The sequence below is a fragment of the Diospyros lotus genome, chromosome 10 (assembly GCF_014633365.1).
Source record: "Diospyros lotus cultivar Yz01 chromosome 10, ASM1463336v1, whole genome shotgun sequence".
Taxonomy (NCBI): domain Eukaryota; kingdom Viridiplantae; phylum Streptophyta; class Magnoliopsida; order Ericales; family Ebenaceae; genus Diospyros; species Diospyros lotus.
The window spans coordinates 28,789,078-28,811,889 of record NC_068347.1 but is presented as its reverse complement, the minus strand read 5'-3'; the positions used below and the strand labels follow the sequence as shown (position 1 = coordinate 28,811,889).

General features: G+C 39.8%; 1 protein-coding gene across 1 annotated transcript in view; it reads left to right on the top strand.

The window, feature by feature from the left end:
• LOC127811543 (uncharacterized) overlaps positions 1-22,812 on the top strand; it is a 94,813-nt gene that overhangs the window by 13,414 nt on the left and 58,587 nt on the right. The window contains exons 4-5 of the mRNA XM_052351499.1: positions 4,295-4,379; positions 4,483-4,532. Of these exons, the coding sequence (XP_052207459.1) occupies positions 4,295-4,379; positions 4,483-4,532 (135 nt within the window). The remainder of the gene's footprint in view (positions 1-4,294; positions 4,380-4,482; positions 4,533-22,812) is intronic.

Below are 22,812 nucleotides of genomic sequence, written 5' to 3'. Positions count from 1 at the left end.
TTTTGAAAAGTCTTCTTCAATATAGGAAGTTTAAAAATATCTTCTAACATTAGGTCTAAACAATGGGCAGCACATGGTGTCCAATATAAGTGCTTTCGCTTAGCCATTAGGAAGTCTCCTATAAGACAAGTTAAAAATCTGTCATTAAACTAACAACATCAACATCATTCAAAGGTAAAAGTTAAAAAATAGCAAACTTACTAGCTAAAACATTAGCCGAGGCATTATCAGTCACAACTTGAACCGCATTTGCTTCACCTACTTCCTCTACAAACTGGTCAAGTAATTGAAATATTTTAACAGCATCCTTGGCATATGAGGAAGTATCAATGGATCTAATGAACATGCTTCCCTTTGGACAATTTACCAAAAAGTTAAGCAAAAATCTCTCTCTCTTATCCTTCCAACCATCACACATAAGGGAACATCCATATTTAGGGCAATCCTCCTTATGACTCTTTATAATTTCATTTGTGTGTACCAACTCCTTCTTGAGATAAGGAACTCTCACCTCATGATAACTAGGAGGTTTCATGCCTGGACCAGCTCGACCAATAGCCTCAATCATTGGCTTAAAACTTGGATACTTGTTTGTATTGAAAGACAAGCCAGCTTCATACATCCATCTAGAAAACCAAACGCAAGCATTCTCCCTCAGTTCTTTATTGACATGGGTCTCCATTGTTGTTTGCTTCCCAGTGCTCACTTTAAGTTTAGGAGGCAAAAGCAAATCCAAAGGTCCTTTCATCCTTTGCTTTTTTTGTTGCATAGTTAAACCTTGACTTGAACTTGAAGACATAGGCCTTTTAACACCTCTTTCAAAAACCACTTCATCATCATCATCATCTCCAAGGGTATCAATGTCGTCAAAATTTGGTATAACATCACTATTGTTCTTCTCTTCTAGCTTTTTCGACATGTACTCTCTAATTTCTTCTTTAACATGTGAAGGACATTTTGAACAAACTTTGGCATTCCTATACCCTCCAACAAGGTGTTGTTTAGCTCGGTAAACCCCTCCTTTCGTTATTTTTCCACAAAAATTACATTTTAAAGAATTTATGTCCTTTGGATCTGGCAGTGTGTTATATTTCCATGCTGGATCTTTTCTACCACTGCCAGAGGAGCCACTAGGAGCATTTGAATCAGATGCCATTAGGATTAGGATATCTGCCATAATCATCATAAGCAAGGAGTCATAAATTTGAAAAAACATTATAAAAAAATTCTGAAAAGAAGCATGGATCAATAAGTGGCTGAATTTCAACCAAGGAAGGGAGGGGTTGAAAAAGAATTCTAATTAGCGGTGGGATTTTCTAGAGTGGAGAACTGATGCAGGAGCAGGACAACAAGAAGTATTGTAAAAGATTGGAGGAGAAGAGAAAAGATTTCAGGGAGGGGAAAGAAGAAATCCAGGGAAGTAGTAGAGATCAAACTTCTATTTTATTTCTAATCAAGCATAGGATTTGATTAAGGATTAAAACTTCTATTCTATTTCTAAATGCTGCAGTTCTATATGAGTATAATTGAAAATTTGTAAAGACTAAGGGCAAATTATGCCCAAAAATGTTAAAAGAAAAACGAAAAAGAAGAAACAGCAGCAGGCATGAACAAATAAAAATTAAAAAAACAAAATAACTGAAGAAGAAGAAGTAGTAGCAGTAGCAGCAGCGTAAGAAAGAAGAAGAAGAAGAAGAAGAGGAAGAAGAAGAAGAAGTAGCAGCAGCGTAAGAAAGAAGAAGAAGAAGAAGAAGAAGAAGAAGAAGAAGCAGGCTAGCAGTAGCAGTAGCGTAAGAAAGAAGAAGAAGAAGCAGAGGAAGAGAAGAAGAAGAAGAAAAAGAAGCAGGCTAGCAGTAGCAGTAGCGTAAGAAGAAGAAGAATAGCAGGAGAAGAAGAAGAAGGAGCAGGAGGATAGCAGCAACATAAGAAGCAGCCGTGTAAGAAGAAGAAGAAGAAGAAGAAGAAGAAGAAGAAGAAGGATAGCAGCAAAGCAACGTAAGATTAAGAAGCAGCCGCGTAATAAGAAGAAGAAGAAGCAGAAGGGATTGTCGATATGTTACCTTGGCCTGGAGAAGCAGAAGCACCTCAATCAGAACTGGGGAACTGGAGAAGAACTTGAGGAGTTGCAGTTGCTGTGTTGCGGAGAGAAAAGAATGCTGTGTAAGAGAGTTTTGGAGCCTTGGAGGTGTAGTCTCTTGGCCTTTTAGAAATCAGATGAGCTGGAACATTATATATTTGAGTTTTGTTGACTTTTCAATATTATATTTTATTATTTTCTCTCTTTAAGTTTTAACAGAAATGTTTAAAAAATAAAACATGATTTTTTAGCTGGGCATGTGCGCCTGATGAATGTGCGCCCGAGGGAGGCGCGCCTGAAGGGCCTAGGCGTGCCTGGCTGGATTTCGCCTCTCCTGGACATGGCAAGGCGAGATGGCTGCGCCTTGAGGGGCCTTGCGCCTAGGCGCGCCTTTAACAACACTGCTCTCTCTTGTTGTGTCCTTGGTCTAATCCTAGGGTTCCTACACAATGTATCCTTTATCTGTTGATAGAAAAAGAAAAATGCAACTACAGAAACCCTTGAGGCACAAAATCTTCCATTTGTTAATGAATTAACCATTATAAAGTTGATAATAGGCCTTTTTGTTCAGTATTCTTTTTAATGTATGGAATGTTGACAAATTAATTTATTATTTTTAGGGATAATGGAATATAGATGTTTTGTTGCATAAAAAAATTGAAAAACATGGTTATTGTTTTCTTGTAGACATGAAAATATTTTAGGGCATCACAATATACCCCATTGTGGTTTGGGCTGGTTTAGTAGATACTCCAGAAAAGGGAAATATGAAGTTATGTGGTTTGCGGTCACGGGGAAGGTGTGTTTGATGGAAGCATCTGAATTGGAGGAGTTTGGATGTCATATGCCATTTATCAATCTCTCATTATGCATTAGATATTTGGTTACTAACAGCTTCGTGATTATTTATGCTATTTTTTTTTCTCATTTCCCTTAACATGTCCATTCCTATCCGTCCTCATTGACCCACTATTATTCACCACTGTGCCAGTAACTGCCATCAGCACATCATCACCACCCATGTTCTTTGCCTTTCTATACCAAACCCCACCCTCACAACCATAATTGCTACCATCACCATTATCACCATCAGCGTAAGCCGGATGCACTTTATCCACCTAAACCTACCACCACTACCCTTTCACTCATAAAAATCCTCCTGCACTAGTTTTCTCTACCAAAACTGGCCATTACTATTATGTTCATAACCATTAAGATCATCAATGCACCACCCTACATTGTCATACTCATTACCACTACTATCTTATTCTCTCTCTAAAGTAAATCTAACCCTTCCTTTCTACTATAACCCGGCAATCCTCCTGTTGCTACTCTTTGACCAACAGCTGTAATCACCTGCATAGGCTGCATTCCTTTACCACCAGAAATAATGTGAATCTCTTGCTTGTTCTACAAGAGCTTGTCCTTTGTGAAGACCCACTACTATCACCATTCTTTCTTTTGCCATGGGAACCCAATACACCACAATACCTATCCCCCACCTGCACCGCCATACACCAACCTCACATTCCAACTTCTGCAGTTCTCTCTCTCTATGTTTATGTATGCATTATATATAATTGAGGGATATATGTATTATAGATATTTATATTGTAGGATTGACGATTGAGGTAGTTGGAAATTGGGAAAAAAGAAAGGTCATTATGGACATTTTTCCCCTACCATTTAACCAAAAAAATCATGCAGGTAATTAGGATTATCTGATCATGATTGTACTATGAGGTGATTTAAGAATGAGCATGTTCTTGGGCCATTGTAGAAACATAGATAGGGTTGATGACGGAATGAAGAACTCACCGTTCTCTTAACATAATAAATTTTCACTTTCACCCTCTTACCGGATTCTATACCAGCGGATTCTCAATCAGCGGTTTCGTGCAGCAGACGATTTTCAGAATCAAAAGATTCTCACTTGAGGAAAATGATGGGTTAAAAGTGTTGTTTGCCCCAAACCCAATATATACAATTTGCTGAAATGTCTCTGTTGGGTTCTTATATTTTTAAGATCTGCTATTTTCCCAGGCCAGATACAGGGGTAAAACTGTCATTTTCCCTAATATGCATGTCTTTCCATGTTGTGTTCTAGTATTTTTTTTGTTTTTCTTCATTGATTTCTTGGTATTGTGTTGTCTATGTGCTTGCTTATTGGATTTACTACAAATCTATCTATCCATCTTACTTTTTGCCCCCTCACAGATACAATTATCTCTTGGAGCGATCCGGAATATTCAACTGAACTAGCTCTTAGCTTTCAGGAGTCTACAGGGTGCTCATACATATGGTAACCAGTAGTTGTATCTTCCTGATTTTTTTTCCCTGTTGCTTGGTCATATTTTCTCCTTTCATTTTCCTTTATTACATAATAATGTGCTTCCTTAATGCAGGGATCGAATTTGTGGGGTCAACAGAAATATGCAATTTAATGCTCTTAACTGTAAGTGTGTACTGTGATCAACTCCCGAATATTATTGCCATACTTCCATATGATTCATTCTTTGGGCATTCTCATGTTCAAAATCAGGAATGGGCTGTTGCCTGCTTAATTATAGACTTATAGTGGGAGCAATTTGTCTAGAGCAGTTTTAGTTGTTCACGTGGTCTAGAATCTGTATTTGTCTTTTTCTCCATTCCCCCACATTCTGTGGAAACCTTTAGTTATTTTATAGTTTGGATGTTAAGTATATTGAATATAGTTAGGTTATTGGAACAGTTAGTTTTCTCTTGTTTTTTTTTTTTTTTTTTTTTTTGAGTTCTGAAAAATAGGTATCATTGAGTAGCCATCAGAGGAGGCCGCCTCTGTTAAAAAAAAACCCTCGATGAACATTGAGGATATGTCTGCCGTGGATTCTAGAGTCAAATTGCTGCCTGATTGATTGTTTAGCAATGCATAGCAGAGGCAGATTGGTACTTAACTCCATATGCGTGGCTTGTTTCTAGTTGATTTGTATCATAAGTTTCAGGGAAGCTTGAATTATATCCTGGTGGCCATGGTTCATGCATACTGATTTAATTTTGGGTTTATGCAATGGCAAGGGGAGATCTTGGCTACAACCTACATGAATAGGAGCAATCAACTGAAAGGATAACTTAGCTCATATACTTCTGAGAAGGTGTCATGACTTGTCGAATATGATGGTGAATACTTGTTGGCACTCTTACAATATTCTGTTCTAGTTTTCAACTTTTTTAGGACTGGACAGGTTTGAGCAGTTTTCAGCATCTGCCCCATCACTTAAATCAGTGGAATAATTTCAACAGTCATTATAAGCTTAAAAGAAAAAGTTTGAAATCTTCTTTAAAATGAAAAAAAAAAAGGATTTTATATTTGTTGGTCTTTCCTCTTTTAGATTTTATTCTAAAGTATTTCAAAGTCTGAAACTTTTAACTTTTTTATGAGCAAAGTTTCTAAAATAAAATTTGATAATTTCTTTTCATACTTCTTTCCAAGCATGCAGAATGTCAAATGTATTTTTATTATTTTGCTGTTAATAAATTATAAATATACTTGTATTGAAATATTTGAGAACTCATTATTTTCTGTATGCATAGACATTTATATTTTATATATTGGTGTGTTCTAAGTTTTTTGAGAGGCACTTTGTTAGGTTGTTTCTGTCAGATCATGTTGTCACGACTCCAAGGATCCCCAAGGATATATTAGTAATTATATATATATATATTTCTTTTTGGTTGTACTTTTTGGCTATAGTGTTTGTACCTTTCAGTCTTAGACAACATATAAATATGCTAGATTAGTTAGAGAATGATATAAGTGAATGACAATTGAATTCTTGTTTCTCTCTCAACTCTGATCTCTCTCCTGATCCCTCTGATTCTCTCTCTTTCTCTATTCTGTTTGCATTTCTCCCTCAATTTTGTTTGTTATCTCCCTCTTTCTGTCCAATTCCCCTTCCAATCCTCTCTGTTCTCGGTATTTTCCCATTAAAACCCTTAGGAAAACCCTAGGTTCTTGACAAATGGTATCGGAGCTGATCGATTATTGGTTGTGAGTCAAGCGATCTACATGTGACCTTAATAGTGATTCCGAGTTGAATTTGAAGGTAGAACAGAGCCAACGATCTTTGGCTATGATTCTGACACTTCTATTAGCTGAACCAGCAAAGTTGAGCTAGGTGAATTCCGACGGTCTAGGTAGGGAAGCAAAGCCAAGCGATTTCCTGAAATTCCGGCGACTTCTATTAACTATAATAGAGCCAATTGAAGAAATCTAAGGACCTGAGAATTGGTCTCAGCTACTGCTAGGTGTGGAAGAATATAATGCTTGAGTAGCAGTCATTACTTATGTTATGATGTTGATAATTGTAATGCTTATGTTGCTGTTGTATTGTTATAAATAATGTTTGTTATTTAAGCTGTTGCTTTAGGCGGTTTGGTTGTTATAGATTGCAACATCAATCTATTATCAATGTTAGCTGAGTATAAAAACTCAGCTACACCTTCTCCCTCTTGTAATTTGTTTTACATTTTCATTTTTGTAAAAATTTAGCGAGGTCTTTCTTCTTCCTCGTGTTTTTCTTTTTCGTGCCCTAGATTTTCTTCTTCATGGTATCAGAGCCATAGACCTATGTCAATGGCGTTTAATCCAGATCTTAGTTCCTCCTCTTCTCTACCTTGTTCTTCTTCCTCCTTGTCATTCACCTCACAATCAAATTTTGCAGTAGTGGCAAAAGCATTTAGTTTTATCCCTATGGATTCCAGCAATTACATTTTCTAGAAAGCTCAGATCCTAGCGACGATAAGAGCATTTGATCTTCTGCCATTCCTCAACAAGTCTCTGCCTCCCGCGAAATATGTGGCAGATTCGTCAGTCGATGAGTCCGGATCTCCTGTGATCAATCCCGAGTAGATGAATTGGATTAGATCCGACCAATTGCTACTTGGATGGCTATTCTCTACGATTGATAAAGAGTTATTAGTGAAGGTGATTCATTGTGAATCATCTGCAGAGGCATGGTCTTCTTTAGAAAACTTTTACTCTCGGCAAACTATTGCTAAATCTTTTCAATTAAAGCAACAATTGAGATCAATTAAGAATGATTCGTTATCTGTAAATGACTATATCCTGAAAATCAAGACTATAGGGCATGCTCTTTCTGCCATTGGAGAGCCTTTGAATGATAAAAATTTATTGCTTGCTATTCTCAATGGTTTAGATTATGATTATGAGATTGTTGTTAGTCTCATCGCTTATCAAATGTATGACATAGATCTAGAGATGGTTGAATATTTGTTGTTGATGTATGAACAAAGATTAGCTGCTAAGAATATGCAACATTCTGTTGTTAATTTTGAGTCTGTTACGTCCTCATCTATGCATGTCAATATGGCTTCATACTTGTCGAGAAATGGTAATGGATCTGTGAACAATAGAGGTGGTTTTGTATAAAGAGGAAGTGGTTATATGAACAGAGGAGGAAGAGGCAGTGGTAAGACTCCTAGTAGGAGAATTTATTGTTAGTTGTGTGGTAAACCGGGGCATTTTGTTGATAAGTGCTATCATAGATTTGATAGGAATTTTCAGTGAACTCCTAGCCAAAATTTTGGGAGACTTAGTATTGTTGCTAAATCGGATCCAAGAACTCCTAGCTTCCCCTAGTGATTCTAATGAAGCCTTCTTCAATGAAGTAGGTTCTTGGGCTCACTATTGTAATTTTTCACAGCCTTAAGAAAATCTATCCCAATCTTCTTTGTGTCCTTATCATGGAGAACCTCATGGTTTGTTGATTCTGGAGCAACAAACCATATCACTTCTAGCCTCAACGATTTATCTTTGCATTCTCCAGACAACGGTGTTGACAAAGTTGCTGTTGGAAATGGTAAGAAACTTCCTATTTCTAATACTGGCCTTAGTCAATTATATACTCAAACCAATCCTACATCCATTATTTCACTGCCTAATGCTCTTCATGTTCCTCATATGAATAAAAATCTCATTAGTGTTTCACAACTTACAAGCGACCATAATGTTGTTGTTGAATGTCACTCTAATTCTTGTTTGATTAAGGACAAGGGTTCAGAGTTGGTGCTACTTCGAGGACACCTTAAGGATGGACTTTATCAGCTGACTCCAGTATTTGGTCATGCTACTAACAGCAACTCGACCCAATCCATCAAGCCTGATCTGTTTGCTAGTAGTGATTTTTCTTTGAATAATTGTAAAAGACAACATTCAATTTGTCATGAACTGTCTCCCAATGTAAATGTATCCCACATAATAATGTGTGTCAACAATGGCATGCGAGATTAGGGCATCCCTCTTTCAATGTATTGCAATTGATTCTGAATAAAATTCATATTCTTTGTTCTCGTTCAGCTCTTTCATTTGTGATTCTTGCAAAATTGGAAAACTACATCAGCTTCCTTTTGCTGACTGTGAATTCATGCCAAAGAAACCATTAGAATTGGTCTATTTAGATTTATGGGGTCCTTCTCCTGTTGTGTCCATTGAAGGGTATATGTATTACATTATTTTTGTTGATGTATACACTAGGTATACATGACTATATCCCTTGAAACTAAAATTTGATGCATTCGCCACTTTTTTGACCTTTCATAAGTTTGCTGGTCTTCAATATTAGACCAAACTTAAGGCTATATAAAATGATAATGGGGGGGAATTCAAAACCTTTTTGCCTTACCTTTATAGTCATGGGATTCAGCCTCGATTTACTTGTCCCTATACTCACCAATAGAATGGTGTAGCTGAAAGAAAACACAAGCACATAGCTGAGATGGGTCTTACATTGTTAGGCCATGCTCACATGCCCCTAAAGTTTTGGGTAGAAGCCTTCCAAACTGTTGTCCACACCATTAACTTGCTCCCAGCTTCTCCCCTTTGGTTTAACACTCCATTTGAATTACTCTATCACAAATAACCTAATTACCTACTGTTGCAACCTTTTGGATGTACTTGTTTTCCTTACCTTAGACCCTATAACAAGCACAAATTTGATTTTCACTTCGCCAAATGTGTGTTTCTTGGATATAGCCATGCTCAAGCTGGTTACAAGTGTTTGCACCTATCGAGGAAAGTTTATGTTTCTAGACATGTGCAGTTCAATCTTGATTAATATCCGTTTCCTACTTTGTTTTCATCCTCATCATCTTCTTGTGTTACACCTCAGCCAACTCCTAATGGTTTTTCTACTCTATTCTTTCACTCCCTTCCTTCATTCTCTTCCAATTCTTCTTCTCCTCAAGTAGCATAGCCCTCCATTCCTACCTTATCTACACCTGTCTCTACTGATCACTTAACTCTTATTCATGAACCACAACCAATTCAATCCTAGTTATCTAAACCTAGAGTCTGCTTACCTAAACCCAAAGCTGCTCTAGCCCTTTCCATTCACCCTATGCTTACCAGATCAAAATCTAAGCAGCTTCTTGCCACTTTCCCTATTGCCTTAGTGAGTTCCCTAGAACCTAATTCAATTCACGAGGTTTTCTTAGACTCTCTATTAAATCATTTGTCTTAGATTAGTTAAAAGGCTTGGGAGGATATTGGTCAGGGATGTATTCGGTATTTTAGGGGTTAGTTTCTAGAAGGTTAGTTAGTATTTTAATGGCTTTATAAATGGCCGGTTTGCTACCTTGTAATGTCCGCCCCTTATGTATTATAAATAGGGGGTTGGGGGGTCTCATTTGATGCGTTGTTGTTTTCCTATCTTGAGCGGGAAGAGATTGAGTATGTGCTGTGTGTGAGAGAAAAGTAGTCAGGATTTGTAATCTCAAAATTCTGTATAGCCTGCGTGTATAGGGCTGTGAGAGAACTGTGAGCAGTGCATGTAGTCATCTATTGTGTTTTTAAGATAGTGGAAGAAAGGCCAAAGGCAGTCTAGATATAGGTTCTTCATTTGGAGAACTGAACCAGGATAAAATCCTGGCTTCTTATGTGTGTTTGTTCTGTTTCTATTCTTCTCTATATTTTGTGTTTTCTCTTTCGTGTGTGGAGTGTTTCCTACTGTTCTTGAGGATTGAGAGATTGATTGTGTTAGGTGGAAGATTGGGATTGCACTCTCGATGGGTTAAGGCTATGGAGGAGGAATTTTCTGCTTTGCACCATAATCATACATGGGACCTTGTTCCCATTTCCAAAGATATGAATCTTATTGGTTTCAAATGGGTGTTTAGGGTTAAGTATAAATCTGATGGATTAGTGCTTAAGCACAAGGCTCGGTTAGTGACTAAGAGGTTTTTTCAAACTCCAGGGATCGATTATGCTGAAACTTTTAGCCTGATAATAAAGGCTCCTACTATTAGGGTGTTGTTCTCACTGGCTATTACTTTTGGATGGGACATTTAGTAGGTAGATGTGAACAATGCTTTCCTCAATGGTGACCTAACGGAGTAGGTCTTTATGTCACAGTCTGAAGGCTTTGTGAATTCTTAGTTTCCCTCTCATGTTTGTAGGCTGAAAAAGTCACTTTATGGTCTTAAACAAGCTCCTCGAGCTTGGTACACAAAATTGAGAGCTGCATTATAGACTTGGGGTTTTTCAAGGGCTGTTTCTGATGTTTCATTTCTGATGTTTCTTTGTTCATTAAAAGGAATTCTAAGTATGTGTTGTTCATTTTAGTGTATGTAGAAGACATTCTTGTTACGAGTTCCTATTCTATAGCTCTTTAAGATTGGATTCAGGATTTGGATACTCACTTTGCTCTTAAAACTCTAGGGTCTGTCAATTACTTCCTAGGGTTTGAGGCACATAGAGATAATAGTGGCATTTATCTCACTCAATCCAAGTATACTTTGGATTTGTTGAAGTTGAAGAAGGCAATTATGTAGGATTGTAAACCCTGTGCCACACATGTGAATTCGAGTGTTTCTTTGAATGATGAGGGTGATTTATTCTCTAATCCGTCCTTATATAGGACTATCATTGGCTCCCTATAGTACTTGACTTATACAGGACCAGACATTGCATTTGTGGTTAACAAGTTGAGCCAATTTTTGTTTGCTCCAAAGCTAAGCTGCAACACTGTTTAGCCTGTAAACGACTACTTCGATATCTTAAGGGAACTATTGGTCTGGGCCTACTGTTTTCTCCTTCTCCTAGTGATCTATCCTTAGTTGTGTACATAGATGCAAACCATGTAGGTTGTAAGGTTACTAGGAGGTCTACTAGTGGGTTATGTGTTTTCCTTGGCAAGAATTTGATATTTTGGGGCTCACAAAATAGTCTGTGGTAGCTAGATCAGTTGGAGAAGCTGAATATAGGATTATTGCACAAGGTGTTACAAAGGTCTTGTGGCTGAAATCACTATTCTTTGAGTTGGGATATCTGTGCGTTAATAGTCCAATTATATGGAGTGATAATCTAGCTGTCAAGAGCATTGTTGAAAACCCTATTTTCACTCATGTACTAAGCACATTGAGATTGATGTGCATTTTGTTCGAGAGAAGGTGGAGAATGGCATTTTTACTACTTCTCATTAGGTGGCTGGCATTTTTACTAAAGGGTTGCCAAGGAATAGATTTTTGTTTCTGTGTGACAAGCTTGGTCTTAAGTTGTCACCGGTGCATCTCAGTTCTAGTGACACTCCAAACAGTCCCAAGATCAAAGTTTCTTCTTCTGCTAGGGAGTCTGATTTGAAGGGGAATGTGGAAGAATATAATGCTTGAGTAGTAGTCATTACTTATGTTATGATGTTGATAATTGTAATGCTTATGCTGCTGTTGTATTGTTATTGTGAAATTGGGAGCACTAGAATTTCTCAATTTTGCCAATTTACAAATACAAACACACACTGATTCAACCCAGAAACAAAAAATATAACAAGAACAAAATTAAAATAGGGAAAGAAACATGCAAACCACACGAGAACACCAAGATGTATCCTAGTTCAAATCATCAATTGATGATCCTACGTCCAATCTCTTGTCTCGAGAGCAATATCCACTAGAATCTTTGAAAATCAGTACAAGAATCCCTCACCACGAGTACATCAATCGCAAGATTACAAAGCACTATCTTTTCTAGACTTCTCTCTCATTTACAACACTCGTACAACTGAATGAATGATGCCCCAAGCGACTACCCTATGCCTCTTATTTATAAACATTTTTGGGTGGACATTACAAGGATTATAAAAAGACTACACAATGTCTAATATACCCCTCATACATATACAATCGTTAGACACTATCTAACTTAACTTATTTCTGCCGCTTGGTTATACTTGGATTCTCCTGATTTCTTCTAGTTCTTCTAGGCTATACTCAATGCAAAACCATAACAATTCTCTACCATTTTGCATGAGTGTTGCCTGAAATTGATTCCATCAATGTGCTCTCCTCAGGACCTGCATAAAAACTGATCATTCACATACAGGAACCTGCAAAAGCCTTAAAACAGTGATGCAATTTAGATATAGGGACTGCCTTAGTGAACATGTCAGTTGCATTTTCTTCACCTGCAACCTTAATCAGATCTATTTCCTTTCTCTCAACTACTTCTATGATAAAATGGTACTTTACATATGTTTTGTTCACTCATGGTGGGCTTGATTCTTGGCTAAGTGTATAACATTTTGGCTATCACACTTTAGGACAGCCTTAACATTTTTCCCTAATAATTAACTCACTAAATCTATCAACCATGGGGCTTCTTTTATAGCTTCAGGGACAGTTATATACTCGGCCTCGATGGTTGAAAGAGCCACCATAGATTGTAGATTAGTTTTCTAGCTAATGGTTGTGTTCCATAACTTGAAAACATACCCTGTAGATGACATTCTTTTGTCTAAATCTGCTGCGTGAATCATAGAATGTTAGACTCTTCTTCTACACTTGCTCTGTCACGACCCCAAGGAACCCCAAGGATATATTAGTAATACATGTCATGTGTTTTCCTTATTAGTTGCATTTTCTGTTGTTGTTAGCATCTTCAATTGTAAACCTATAAATAGGCTCAAGTAGTTAGAGGAAGTTAGCTTAATGAATGATTTGAATTCTCTCATTTTCCCTCTCCTAATTCCCCTAGTTCTCTCTCTCATCTTTCTCTCTTCTTCCTCAATTCTGTCTGGTCTGTTCTTTCCCTACCTTTCTGCCCTATCTTCCTTTAATTCTTACCAAATTTCTTCCTAGACCCTAGGCAAATCCTAGGGTCGTAACGTTTGGTATCAGAGCCGACGATTCTCGATTGTGATTCGAAAGTCGTAGCAATTGACCAAGGCGATTCCACAACAAATTCAGACGATAGATTGCGGAATTGATCGAGGCAGTAGGTTTGGGGATTTGTAGCAATGATTTCTGACGCTTTGTGGCAGATTAATTTCCTACAGTCCTGGATGCAATTTGGGTGACTGGAAAATTAATTAGAGCAAAGCACTTCGGGCTCGAAATTGGAGATGAAGCGACCAGGTGAGTTCCGACAGTGATTCCGAGAGAATAGGAAGCCGCCACTTGTGTGGAAGTGGATCGAAATGGCCAGAGTGTAAGCAACTTCTAGCAATTGATCGAGCAACGATTTAAACGGAGATTAAGGCATCGAAGAGAAGCAGATCGGAGCTGACAACAATTGGAATTGCTTTCAGTGACGAACTTAGATCAGGTAGGAAGAGGAGTTACGTAGTGAAAGTTACTTCGGAAGCGAGACAGTGGACGGTGATTGGGTGCCAACTTTGCTGGGGAATGTGATTCGCATTGATTGGGGTAGAAGCGACTAGTTGCAAGGCGGAATTGAACTCGAATTTGAATGGAGAAGCCGAGCAAAGCAAACGTCAATCGGAGGTGAATCAGATTTGAAAGGCAAAGTTGAGGCACGATTGAAGCAGAGCCTTGGGTGATTCAAGAATGTAGGGGGATCCCAAGTAGAGGTCGGTGATTGGGTGAGACTGGGGCGATCCTTGAATCACTTTGATTTCGGCAAACTAGTTGCATGTGGTTAAGGCGAGAAGGCAGGCGCGGTCGGGAGTGGAAATGCAGATCTTCGTTGCTGCTTGTGAGTTAAGTGAATCAGGATAGGGTTGATCGAGGCTGCTTTGTGAGGTTCCAGTGATGGAGTTTTGGTGAAGTTGGAAGCTGCGAGTAGGCGAACTTGAAGGCCACACAAATTCGATCCTCGATTGCTAAAGTGAGGTTGAGACGAGAAGGAAGCTGCGGTTGGTGAAACTGAGAGTCGGCGGCTTGAATTTTGAATGCGAACTCAGAGGGAAGTCGATTGTTCATTGGTTGGAACTCAGGCGGACATTGATTGAGACAAAAATTCTCTGGCGAACTGCAGAAGCCTGCCATTTCTTGAAAGCTGATTGAAGTTGTTTAGATCAACGATTTTTAAAAGTAAGTGTGCAACAGAAGTTTGGTTTCAGTGTTGCACTGCGGAAGTAATTGCAAAGGGGAAGTGTTGGGTTCGAAAGTTGCCTGGCAAGTTTCTGAAGCTGCTTAGAACAGGTTGTCATAAACTGTTCAGAGTTAGCAGATTGTTTGAGGTGGACTCGACAATTGTTTTGGAGGTTGTTTAACAACAGTTGAACTTTGGAGGTTGTAACTAAATAAGAGATTAGGGAAGATTGTACTGAATAACGAGCTATGGAAGGTCGATTTTCTGAGGTTGTTGATCATTTTTAGAGGCGAAATTCTGAAGCTAAAGAATCCAAGGTAATGCAGGAGGCAGTGACCCATTGCCTGAAGGATAGTACAACCAACAGAGAAAACATGAGGGAGGATCTAACTGCCTCTCAAGAAAGATGTGGAGAGACTTGGAGAGGCATCAGAAGATGATGGAGCAACACGGCCAACGGATCAACAACATGTTCAACATGCTGTCTTCGCTACCTCAATTCTGACTATCACCGGATTTTCCTCCCCGGGCAGTCGCTGATCCAATTTTGCCCAAACATGGCACCCACCCTATGACCTATGGCTTGCAAGAGGCAGAGGAACTATCAGCCTTGAAATCGGAAATTCAGGTAAGAGGTTCATCTTCCCTCACTTCCCATCACGCCCCAATGCTTAGAGAAGGGAAGGCCAGGGAGACTGATCTTGCTGGAAATTTACATGACCAATTTGAGAAGAAGAAGAAAATGACTAAGGTGACTAAGGAGTTCAACAATTTAAGGCTGGAGGGATCGGTGGCAAATTATTGGGTTAAATTTGAGGAGCTAAGGCCCCTCATGTGGAGTGCTCAACCAACCCTGATGGAGCACTATTTTGTATCAAGATTTGTTAGTGGGTTGAAGGACAAACTGAGGTTAATGGTCAAAATGATGATGCCTACAACCGTGAAAGAGGCGGCCGAGAAAGCAAGGTTGCAGGAACTCGCCTTGGAAGCCATCTTTAGGAAGCATGGGCTGTAGCCTAACAGATCTATGGAGAGCAGCAAACAGGGTGAAGGAGCCTCTAAGGTTGCAAATTATGTTCAGCAAGAATTTGAGGAAAATTTGGAGCTGGACTAGCCAGTTATAACTGACAACTCCAGCCATGAAGAGAGATCGGACATGGATATCAACGAAAATCACAGCTTATATTTGCAGGGAGCTGATGGAGTACCATCGGAAGATGAGGATGACGTTGTAGATAGGTTCCATGCCAATGATGAAAGACAACCATGCAACGAGGATTTGGACCAAAGGAAGAAGCAGGAGGCTGAAGACTTGCACAATCTTGCAGCTATTGTGAGTGATAGTCTTGCTGTTACCTCAAAGGGTGTAGATCAGTTACAGGTGTTAACTCTAGTAGAAAAGGAGCAATTGAAACTGACTAAACAACAGCATAACCATGTGGTTCAAAAGATGAGGGAAAATGAGGCTGCTTCCACACAGTTTGGGAGTTTGGATATTGGAGGACGGATAGTTGAAATGGAGGTCCTGGAAGTCTCTATTGAAGATAAGGAAGGAGAAGAGATTGTGAAGAAGGGAGAGGATATGACTACACCAACCTCGGAGATTGAAGATTACAATGGCGAGGGAATCGATGCTTTAATCAAAGTGAATGCCCATTGGAGTACAATTCAAGGTTGGTTAGAGATTAATAGAGTCTGCTTATGCTTGTAAGAAATTTTTGTTGAGGGAAACAAGACTCTTGTTGTTTTGTTTATTCCCCTTTCAGTTGAAGAGCTGCAATGCCAAATCAGATTTTGGCCTGCAGCGAAGTTGGAATTCCTTTCTATAATTGGAAATGATATGGTTGCAACAATAACGAATCAATTGGAACCATTCTCAATGGAAATCAGGATGAGGGGAATGGCTGGACTTGCTGTTGCGGCAAGTTGTAGTATTGCTGTTTTTGGAGAAAAAGACGTGGAAAGGCAAAAGAAAAGGAGAATACGAGATAAACACAAGAAAAGACGAAGAAGAAACTAGATTGTTAAGGTTGGAATCGGCTGAGGAATGGGGTCAACAGCTGTCAATTCTTGGGGACAAGAATTGTTTGAAGGGGTGGGGATTGTCACGACCCCAAGGAACCTCAGGAATATATTATTAATATATGTCATGTGTTTTTCTTATTAGTTGCATTTTTTGTTGTTGTTAGCATCTTCAATTGTAAGCCTATAAATAGACTCAAGTAGTTAGAGGAAGTTAGCTTAATGAATGATTTGAATTCTATCATTTTCCCTCTCCTAATTCCCCTAGTTCTCTTTCTCATCTTTCTCTCTTCTTCCTCAATTCTGTCCGGTCTGTTCTTTCCCTCCCTTTCTGCCCTATCTTCCTTTAATTCTTACCAAATTTCTTCCTAGACCCTAGGGAAATCTTAGGGTCGTAACACTCCACCATAAATTAAAGCCATATTGATTGTTTCTTTAGGGTATCTAAAAATCCACTTAACCACAACCCAATGATCCTTTCCCGGATTAGCCATGAATCTACTTGTAACACTCATGGCATGGGCTAAATCTGGCCTAGTACAAACCATACAATACATAAGGCTTCCTACATCACTTGAATACGAGATCTTGTCCATTTCTTTAATGCTCTCTTCCTCACTTGGAGATTGCATATGAGATAACTTGAAATGCTGAGCAAAAGGAACATTCACTTCCTTTGCATCAAGCATATGAAATTTTCTTATCAGCTTTTCTAGATAGGACTTTTGAGCAGTGTTCTAAAACGCGCTAGGCACTAGTCGGGCTCTAGGCTGGGGCCTAGCGCCTAGGCCGCCTAGGTGAGGCCTAGAAAAACTGTTATTTTTTAAATTAAAATTCATATTATCCCAAATGTACATACAAATTAAAATTCATATTATCCCAAATACACATAAATTAAACAAAGATTATGAAATATTAACATAGATTATTAAGTTTAAGATTTAGACTCTTCGACTTTGTGAAACACAATTTATGGGCATTACAAACAATAGAATCAAATAAAGACATAACAAAAATAACAAAGCCAACAACAAAATACAAAACAGACAAATCAACAACGCAACAAAATACAAGCAACAGTAACAACAAGCAGCTGCTACAACAACGCTTGGTGGAGGAAGAAGATCGAGAATCAGCAGTTGCTACAATAGCAAGAAGAACTTCAAACCCAGATGATGGCCATACGTACTGGAGGAAGAAGATCGAGAACGGCAAGGAGACGATTCGAGGCGGCGGCGGTGGCAAGGAGAGAGCAAGCGACGAATTAGGCGGCGCGCGATGAGAGACAACCTAGGCAGCCCAGGTGGCGCGCGACCTAGGCAGATAGGCGGCCGCAGGCGGCGCTTGCAGGTAGGCTACCTAGGCGGCTAGGCGTCGCCTAGGCGCTGATTTGGCTAGAGTAATTGGCTCGGCACTTAAGGGTGCCGATCAACAGTCAATCATGGTGGCTAGGGGCCGCCTAACGCCTAGGTGGCCGCCTAGGCCGCCTTTTAGAACATTGCTTTTGAGTTAGCTAGAGCATTCTTTGCTGCCTATTCCTTGATATTTTTATCCCTAAAATCTTAATAGCCTCCCCTAACTCCCTTATTTCAAAGGCTGATTTTAACTTTAGCTTTAAATTTTTAATTTCTTTATCTGATCTGATTGACTTGCAATCAGCATGTCATCAACATACAGGGGGCGATAGATTGAGATCTTAGTAGAAATGTGTTTTAAATAGACACAACAACCAAAATCACTTCTCTTGAACCCTTGATTGATCATGAATGCGTCAAATTTTCTATATCATTGCCTAGGGGACTGCTTGAGTTCATATAAAAACTTTTTCAGCAAGCATATTTGCTCCCTTTTACCCCTAAGTTCAAAACCTTTTGGTTGCTCCATTAGAATGTCCTCTTTTAATTCACCATGAAGGAATGCAGTGGTCACATCCATTTGTTATAGGCTTAGGTTTAAATGGGTAGACATAGCAAGCAAAATTCTAATTGAAGTGTGTCTTACTACCAGTGAGAAAATTTCATTAAAATCTACCCCTGGAATTTGGGTAAAACCTCTTGCTACTAGCCTAGCTTTATACCTAGATTTTTGATCAATTCCTGCCCCTTCTTTGATTTTAAACAACCACTTACAGCCAACCACCCTTTTATCTAAGGGTCTATCAATCAAGGTCCAAGTATTATTCTTCCTAAGTGATTCCATGGCAGCAAGCCATATGTTTGAATCTCTTGAACTAACAGCCTCTTCATAATAAGTGAGAGGCTTTTCTCCAGCAACTTCCATTGCACTCGACAGCGCATAGGACACTAAATCGGAGAATCCCTGCCTCATAGGAGGCCTACTCACTCTCCTTTGCCTATCTCTAGCTACATTATATCTCCCTAGGGCCAGATCACTTTCTAAGCTAGAGGAACCAACACTATCATCTTGCTGGTCTGCTGCTTGATCGCTTTGATTGTCAATGGCAGCATCATGGATTTCATCTTGCTGTTCTATCTCAATAGCCTTAGATTTCCCTTTGGCATCCGATTGATCCTCTATCTTATCATCTTTCATGAAGGAATTCTCATCAAATGTTACATCCCTACTCACTATAGTCCTTGGCAATCCTTCTTCCAAATTTCATAATTTGTACCCCTTAGCCCGTGATGGATAACCAATAAATAGGCATCTTTTGGCTCTAGGTTCTAATTTACCTTGCTTCACATGGGCATAAGCTATACACCCAAACACTCTTAGTGATCTAGGCTAGGCTTATGTTCATTCCATATTTCATAAGGTGTTTTGAACCCTATTGCAGCCGATGGTGACTTGTTTATTACTTATGCAGCTGTAGTTATAGCTTCATCCCAAAAAGACTTAGGCAATCTAGCATGGAACAACATGCATCTCACCCTCTCAAGTAGGGTCTTGTTCATTCTCTCAGTTAGGCTATTTTGTTTAGGGTTTCCAAGGGCTGTTAGGTGTCTTAGGATGCCACTATCACTACACATTTGGGTAAAATCCTCATTGCAAAATTCTAGACCATTATCAGTCCTAATGATCTTAATTTTCATGCCCTTTTTATTTTCTATCATGGTTTTCTAGGATCTAAATGCCTCAAAAGTGTGGTCTTTTGATTTCAAAACATAAACCCAAACCATCCTAGAGAAATCATCTATAATGGATAGGGAATACTGTGCTCCTCCATGTGTTAAAGACTGACTAGGGCCCCACAGATCTAAATGTATGTATTCTAAGGGGGCTTTCGAGGAATGAATGGCTTTCTTAGGGAATTTTACCTTTATAGGCTTACCAAAGATACAAGATTCACATTTGTCTAACTCTGAAATACTTCCTGCACCTAATATTCCTTGATTGGACAGTTCTCTTAGGCCTTGCTCACTAATATGTGCCATCCTAAAATGCCATATCCTAGTGTGTTCATAGGTCTTGTTTTCACCTATAGCTGCATCACCACACAATTGTCAGGCTCGGATCTGACAAAAGAATTCCTCCCGAATTGAGGAGGAAACGTAGGCGGGGAAACGATTGAGAAGGGAAAATTAGGGAGAGCGAGTTCTAGAATCAGAGAGAGAGAAACAAGAACAAACTAGAGAAAGGGAGTGAAAGGAAATTGTGAAATAATTCTCACATGATTTCCCCATCCTCGACCAGCTCTTATTTAAGCAAGATACAAGTGGGCGTGGCAGTAACTAACTGCCCAGCGCGCGCCTACTTGAGGAATTTGAATTATTCCTCTACCTACAGTTACAATACTGCCCCAAGCTATTCTAATGACTCATATACCCTCGGCCTATGACAATTGCCCCCCCCCCCTTAAAGTATTTCTTGACCTCAAGAAATTAGAGGAGGCCGGAACTTCTTGGAAATCGCTGTAGGGGGTCGAGAAGATACTCCCATGTTGTGTTGTCCGGGTGGAGGTGTGACCACTGGACTAGAACTTAAGTCACTGGAGCAGTATCATTGTGTATGACACGTTTGTCCAACACTGCCAAGGGTTCTCTTGTGTCTTCTATGGCCTCCAGTGGGGCTGGTAGTGTGTGGCTGGTGAGCTCCGTAGGTCTGATTGATTTTTTTAAGAGCGAGATGTGGAAGACGGGGTGCAATCCCACTCCATCCGGCAGTTGCAGGCGATAAGCCACCGGTCCCACCTTAGCTAGAATTTAATGGTCCGTAGAACTTGGGGTTGAGTTTAGATGTTGGTCCTTTGCAAAACAAATGCTGTTGGAATCTTCTGACCTTGAGATAAACCTCTTCTCCTTCTTCAAACTACCTTTCCGTTCTGTGCTTATCGGTTAGCTGTTTCATGCGCTGGCTAACTAGGGTCAATTCTTGCTTGATTGTGTGGAGAGCTTCTTGCCTTTCCTTCAGGTAGAGGTCAGCCGCGGTTTCGGTGGGGGAGTACTGCATTACTGCCAGAATAATAGGAGGTAAATACCCGAATAGACTTCAAATGGGGTTCGTTTGTGTGCTGTATGGTAATTTGTGTTATACCACCAGCTGCGAGGTTTGGAGATACAAAGACATTGTATATAGGTTTTCAAGAACTGGTTAACTCTTTCGGTCTGTCCATCCGTTTTAGGATGGTAAGCCAAAGATAGGTGTAGTTTGATGCCTAACCCTTGAACTAAAGTCTTCTAGAATTGGCTGGTGAAGACCTTGTCACGATTAGACACCACCGCCTTGGGTAAACCATGAATCTTAAAGACTGTATCCATCAACTTCCTAGCTACTTCAGCTGCTGTGAACGGATGGGCCAAGGTAAGGAAGTGGCTGAATTTGGTTAGTTTGTCTACTACCACCAATAGAGTGTCTGCACTCTCAGATTTTGGTAACTCTTCCACAAAGTCCATCGAAATCAATTCCCAAGCTTGTGAAGGAATTTCCAGCGGTTGAAGGAGGCCCAGGTAGGGTATTTGTTCATGTTTGCACCTCTGACATGTACTGCATGTCGTCACAAACTTGTTCACGTCTCGTTTTAGCCCCTTCCAGTAGAAGAGTTGTCTGACCCGCTGGTAGGTGACGTTGAGCCCGGAGTGACCCCCAATGGGCAAGTCATGCAAGCTCTGTAGGATCTTTTGTTTCAACTGAGTGTCATCCCTAATAATTACTCTGTTTTGAAATCTCAGAAGTCCCCCTTTTAACTGATAGTTTGGATCAGACGTGGTACTGACTGCCAGCTTGGTGAGTAAATCTTGGATCCACGGAGTCTGGTCGTAGCTGTGGGCAATTTCCTGTACCCAATCCGAAACTAACGCTGAAATGGCACAGCAAGAGGTTGAGCCCTCCCTTCTAGACAGAGCATCAGCTGCTCTGTTCTCTTTCCCTTGCTGGTAAAGGATGACGAAGTCAAAGCCCATGAGCTTTGTAATTCCTTTCCGTTGTAACTGATTATGTACTTGTTGGTGAGATAGGAATTTGAGGCTCTCGTGGTCGGTTTTAATGGTGAATCTCTTGCCCTCCAAGTAATACCTCCATTTTTCCACCGCCATTAGAACGGCCAGTAGCTCTTTGTCATAGATGCTGAGACTCAGGTGACGTGGAGCCAATGATTGACTTAGGTAAGCCACAGGTCGTCCTTCTTGGCTAAGCACAGCCCCTACTCTAGTATCACATGCATCCGTTTCTAGGATAAATTCCTTAGAAAAATCTGGAAGGGCCAATGTTGGAGCCTGAGTCATGGCTGCCTTGAGAGATTCAAAAGATTCCTCTGCTTCCGAGCCCCAATGGAAACTGTTCTTCTTCAAGAGATTAGTCAGTGCCTTGCTTATCACCCCATAGCCTCTTATAAACCTTCTGTAATATCCAGTTAGGCCTAGGAAACCCCTCAGCTCCTTTAATGTCTTTGGTCTTGGCCAATTCTTCATCGCTTCAATTTTGTGTGGATCGGTGCTCACCCCCTGTCCTGATATAATATGGCCCAAGTACTCCACCTTTTCTTCTGCAAATGAGCATTTAGTCCTCTTCACATATAGTTTATGAAATCTAAGGATTTGAAATGCCAGTTTTAGGTGGGTGAGGTGTTGTGCTAGGGTGGAGCTATATATGAGGATATCATCAAAGAATACCAAGACAAATTTGCGCAAATATGGAGCAAAAATGTGGTTCATCAATGCTTGGAATGTGGCTGGAGCATTGGTTAAGCTAAAGGGGATTACCAAGAATTCGTAATGCCCTTGATGGGTTCTAAAAGCGGTCTTAGGGCAGTCTAGGGGATTCATGCGGATTTGATGGTAACTGGAGGTTAAGTCTAGTTTAGAAAAAATGGATGCTCCAGTTAATTCATCCAGCAGGTCTTCAATGATGGGAATAGGGAATTGGTTCTTGATTGTTAGGGAGTTAAGCTGCCTATAATCCACACAAAACCTCCATGATCCATAATTTTTCTTTA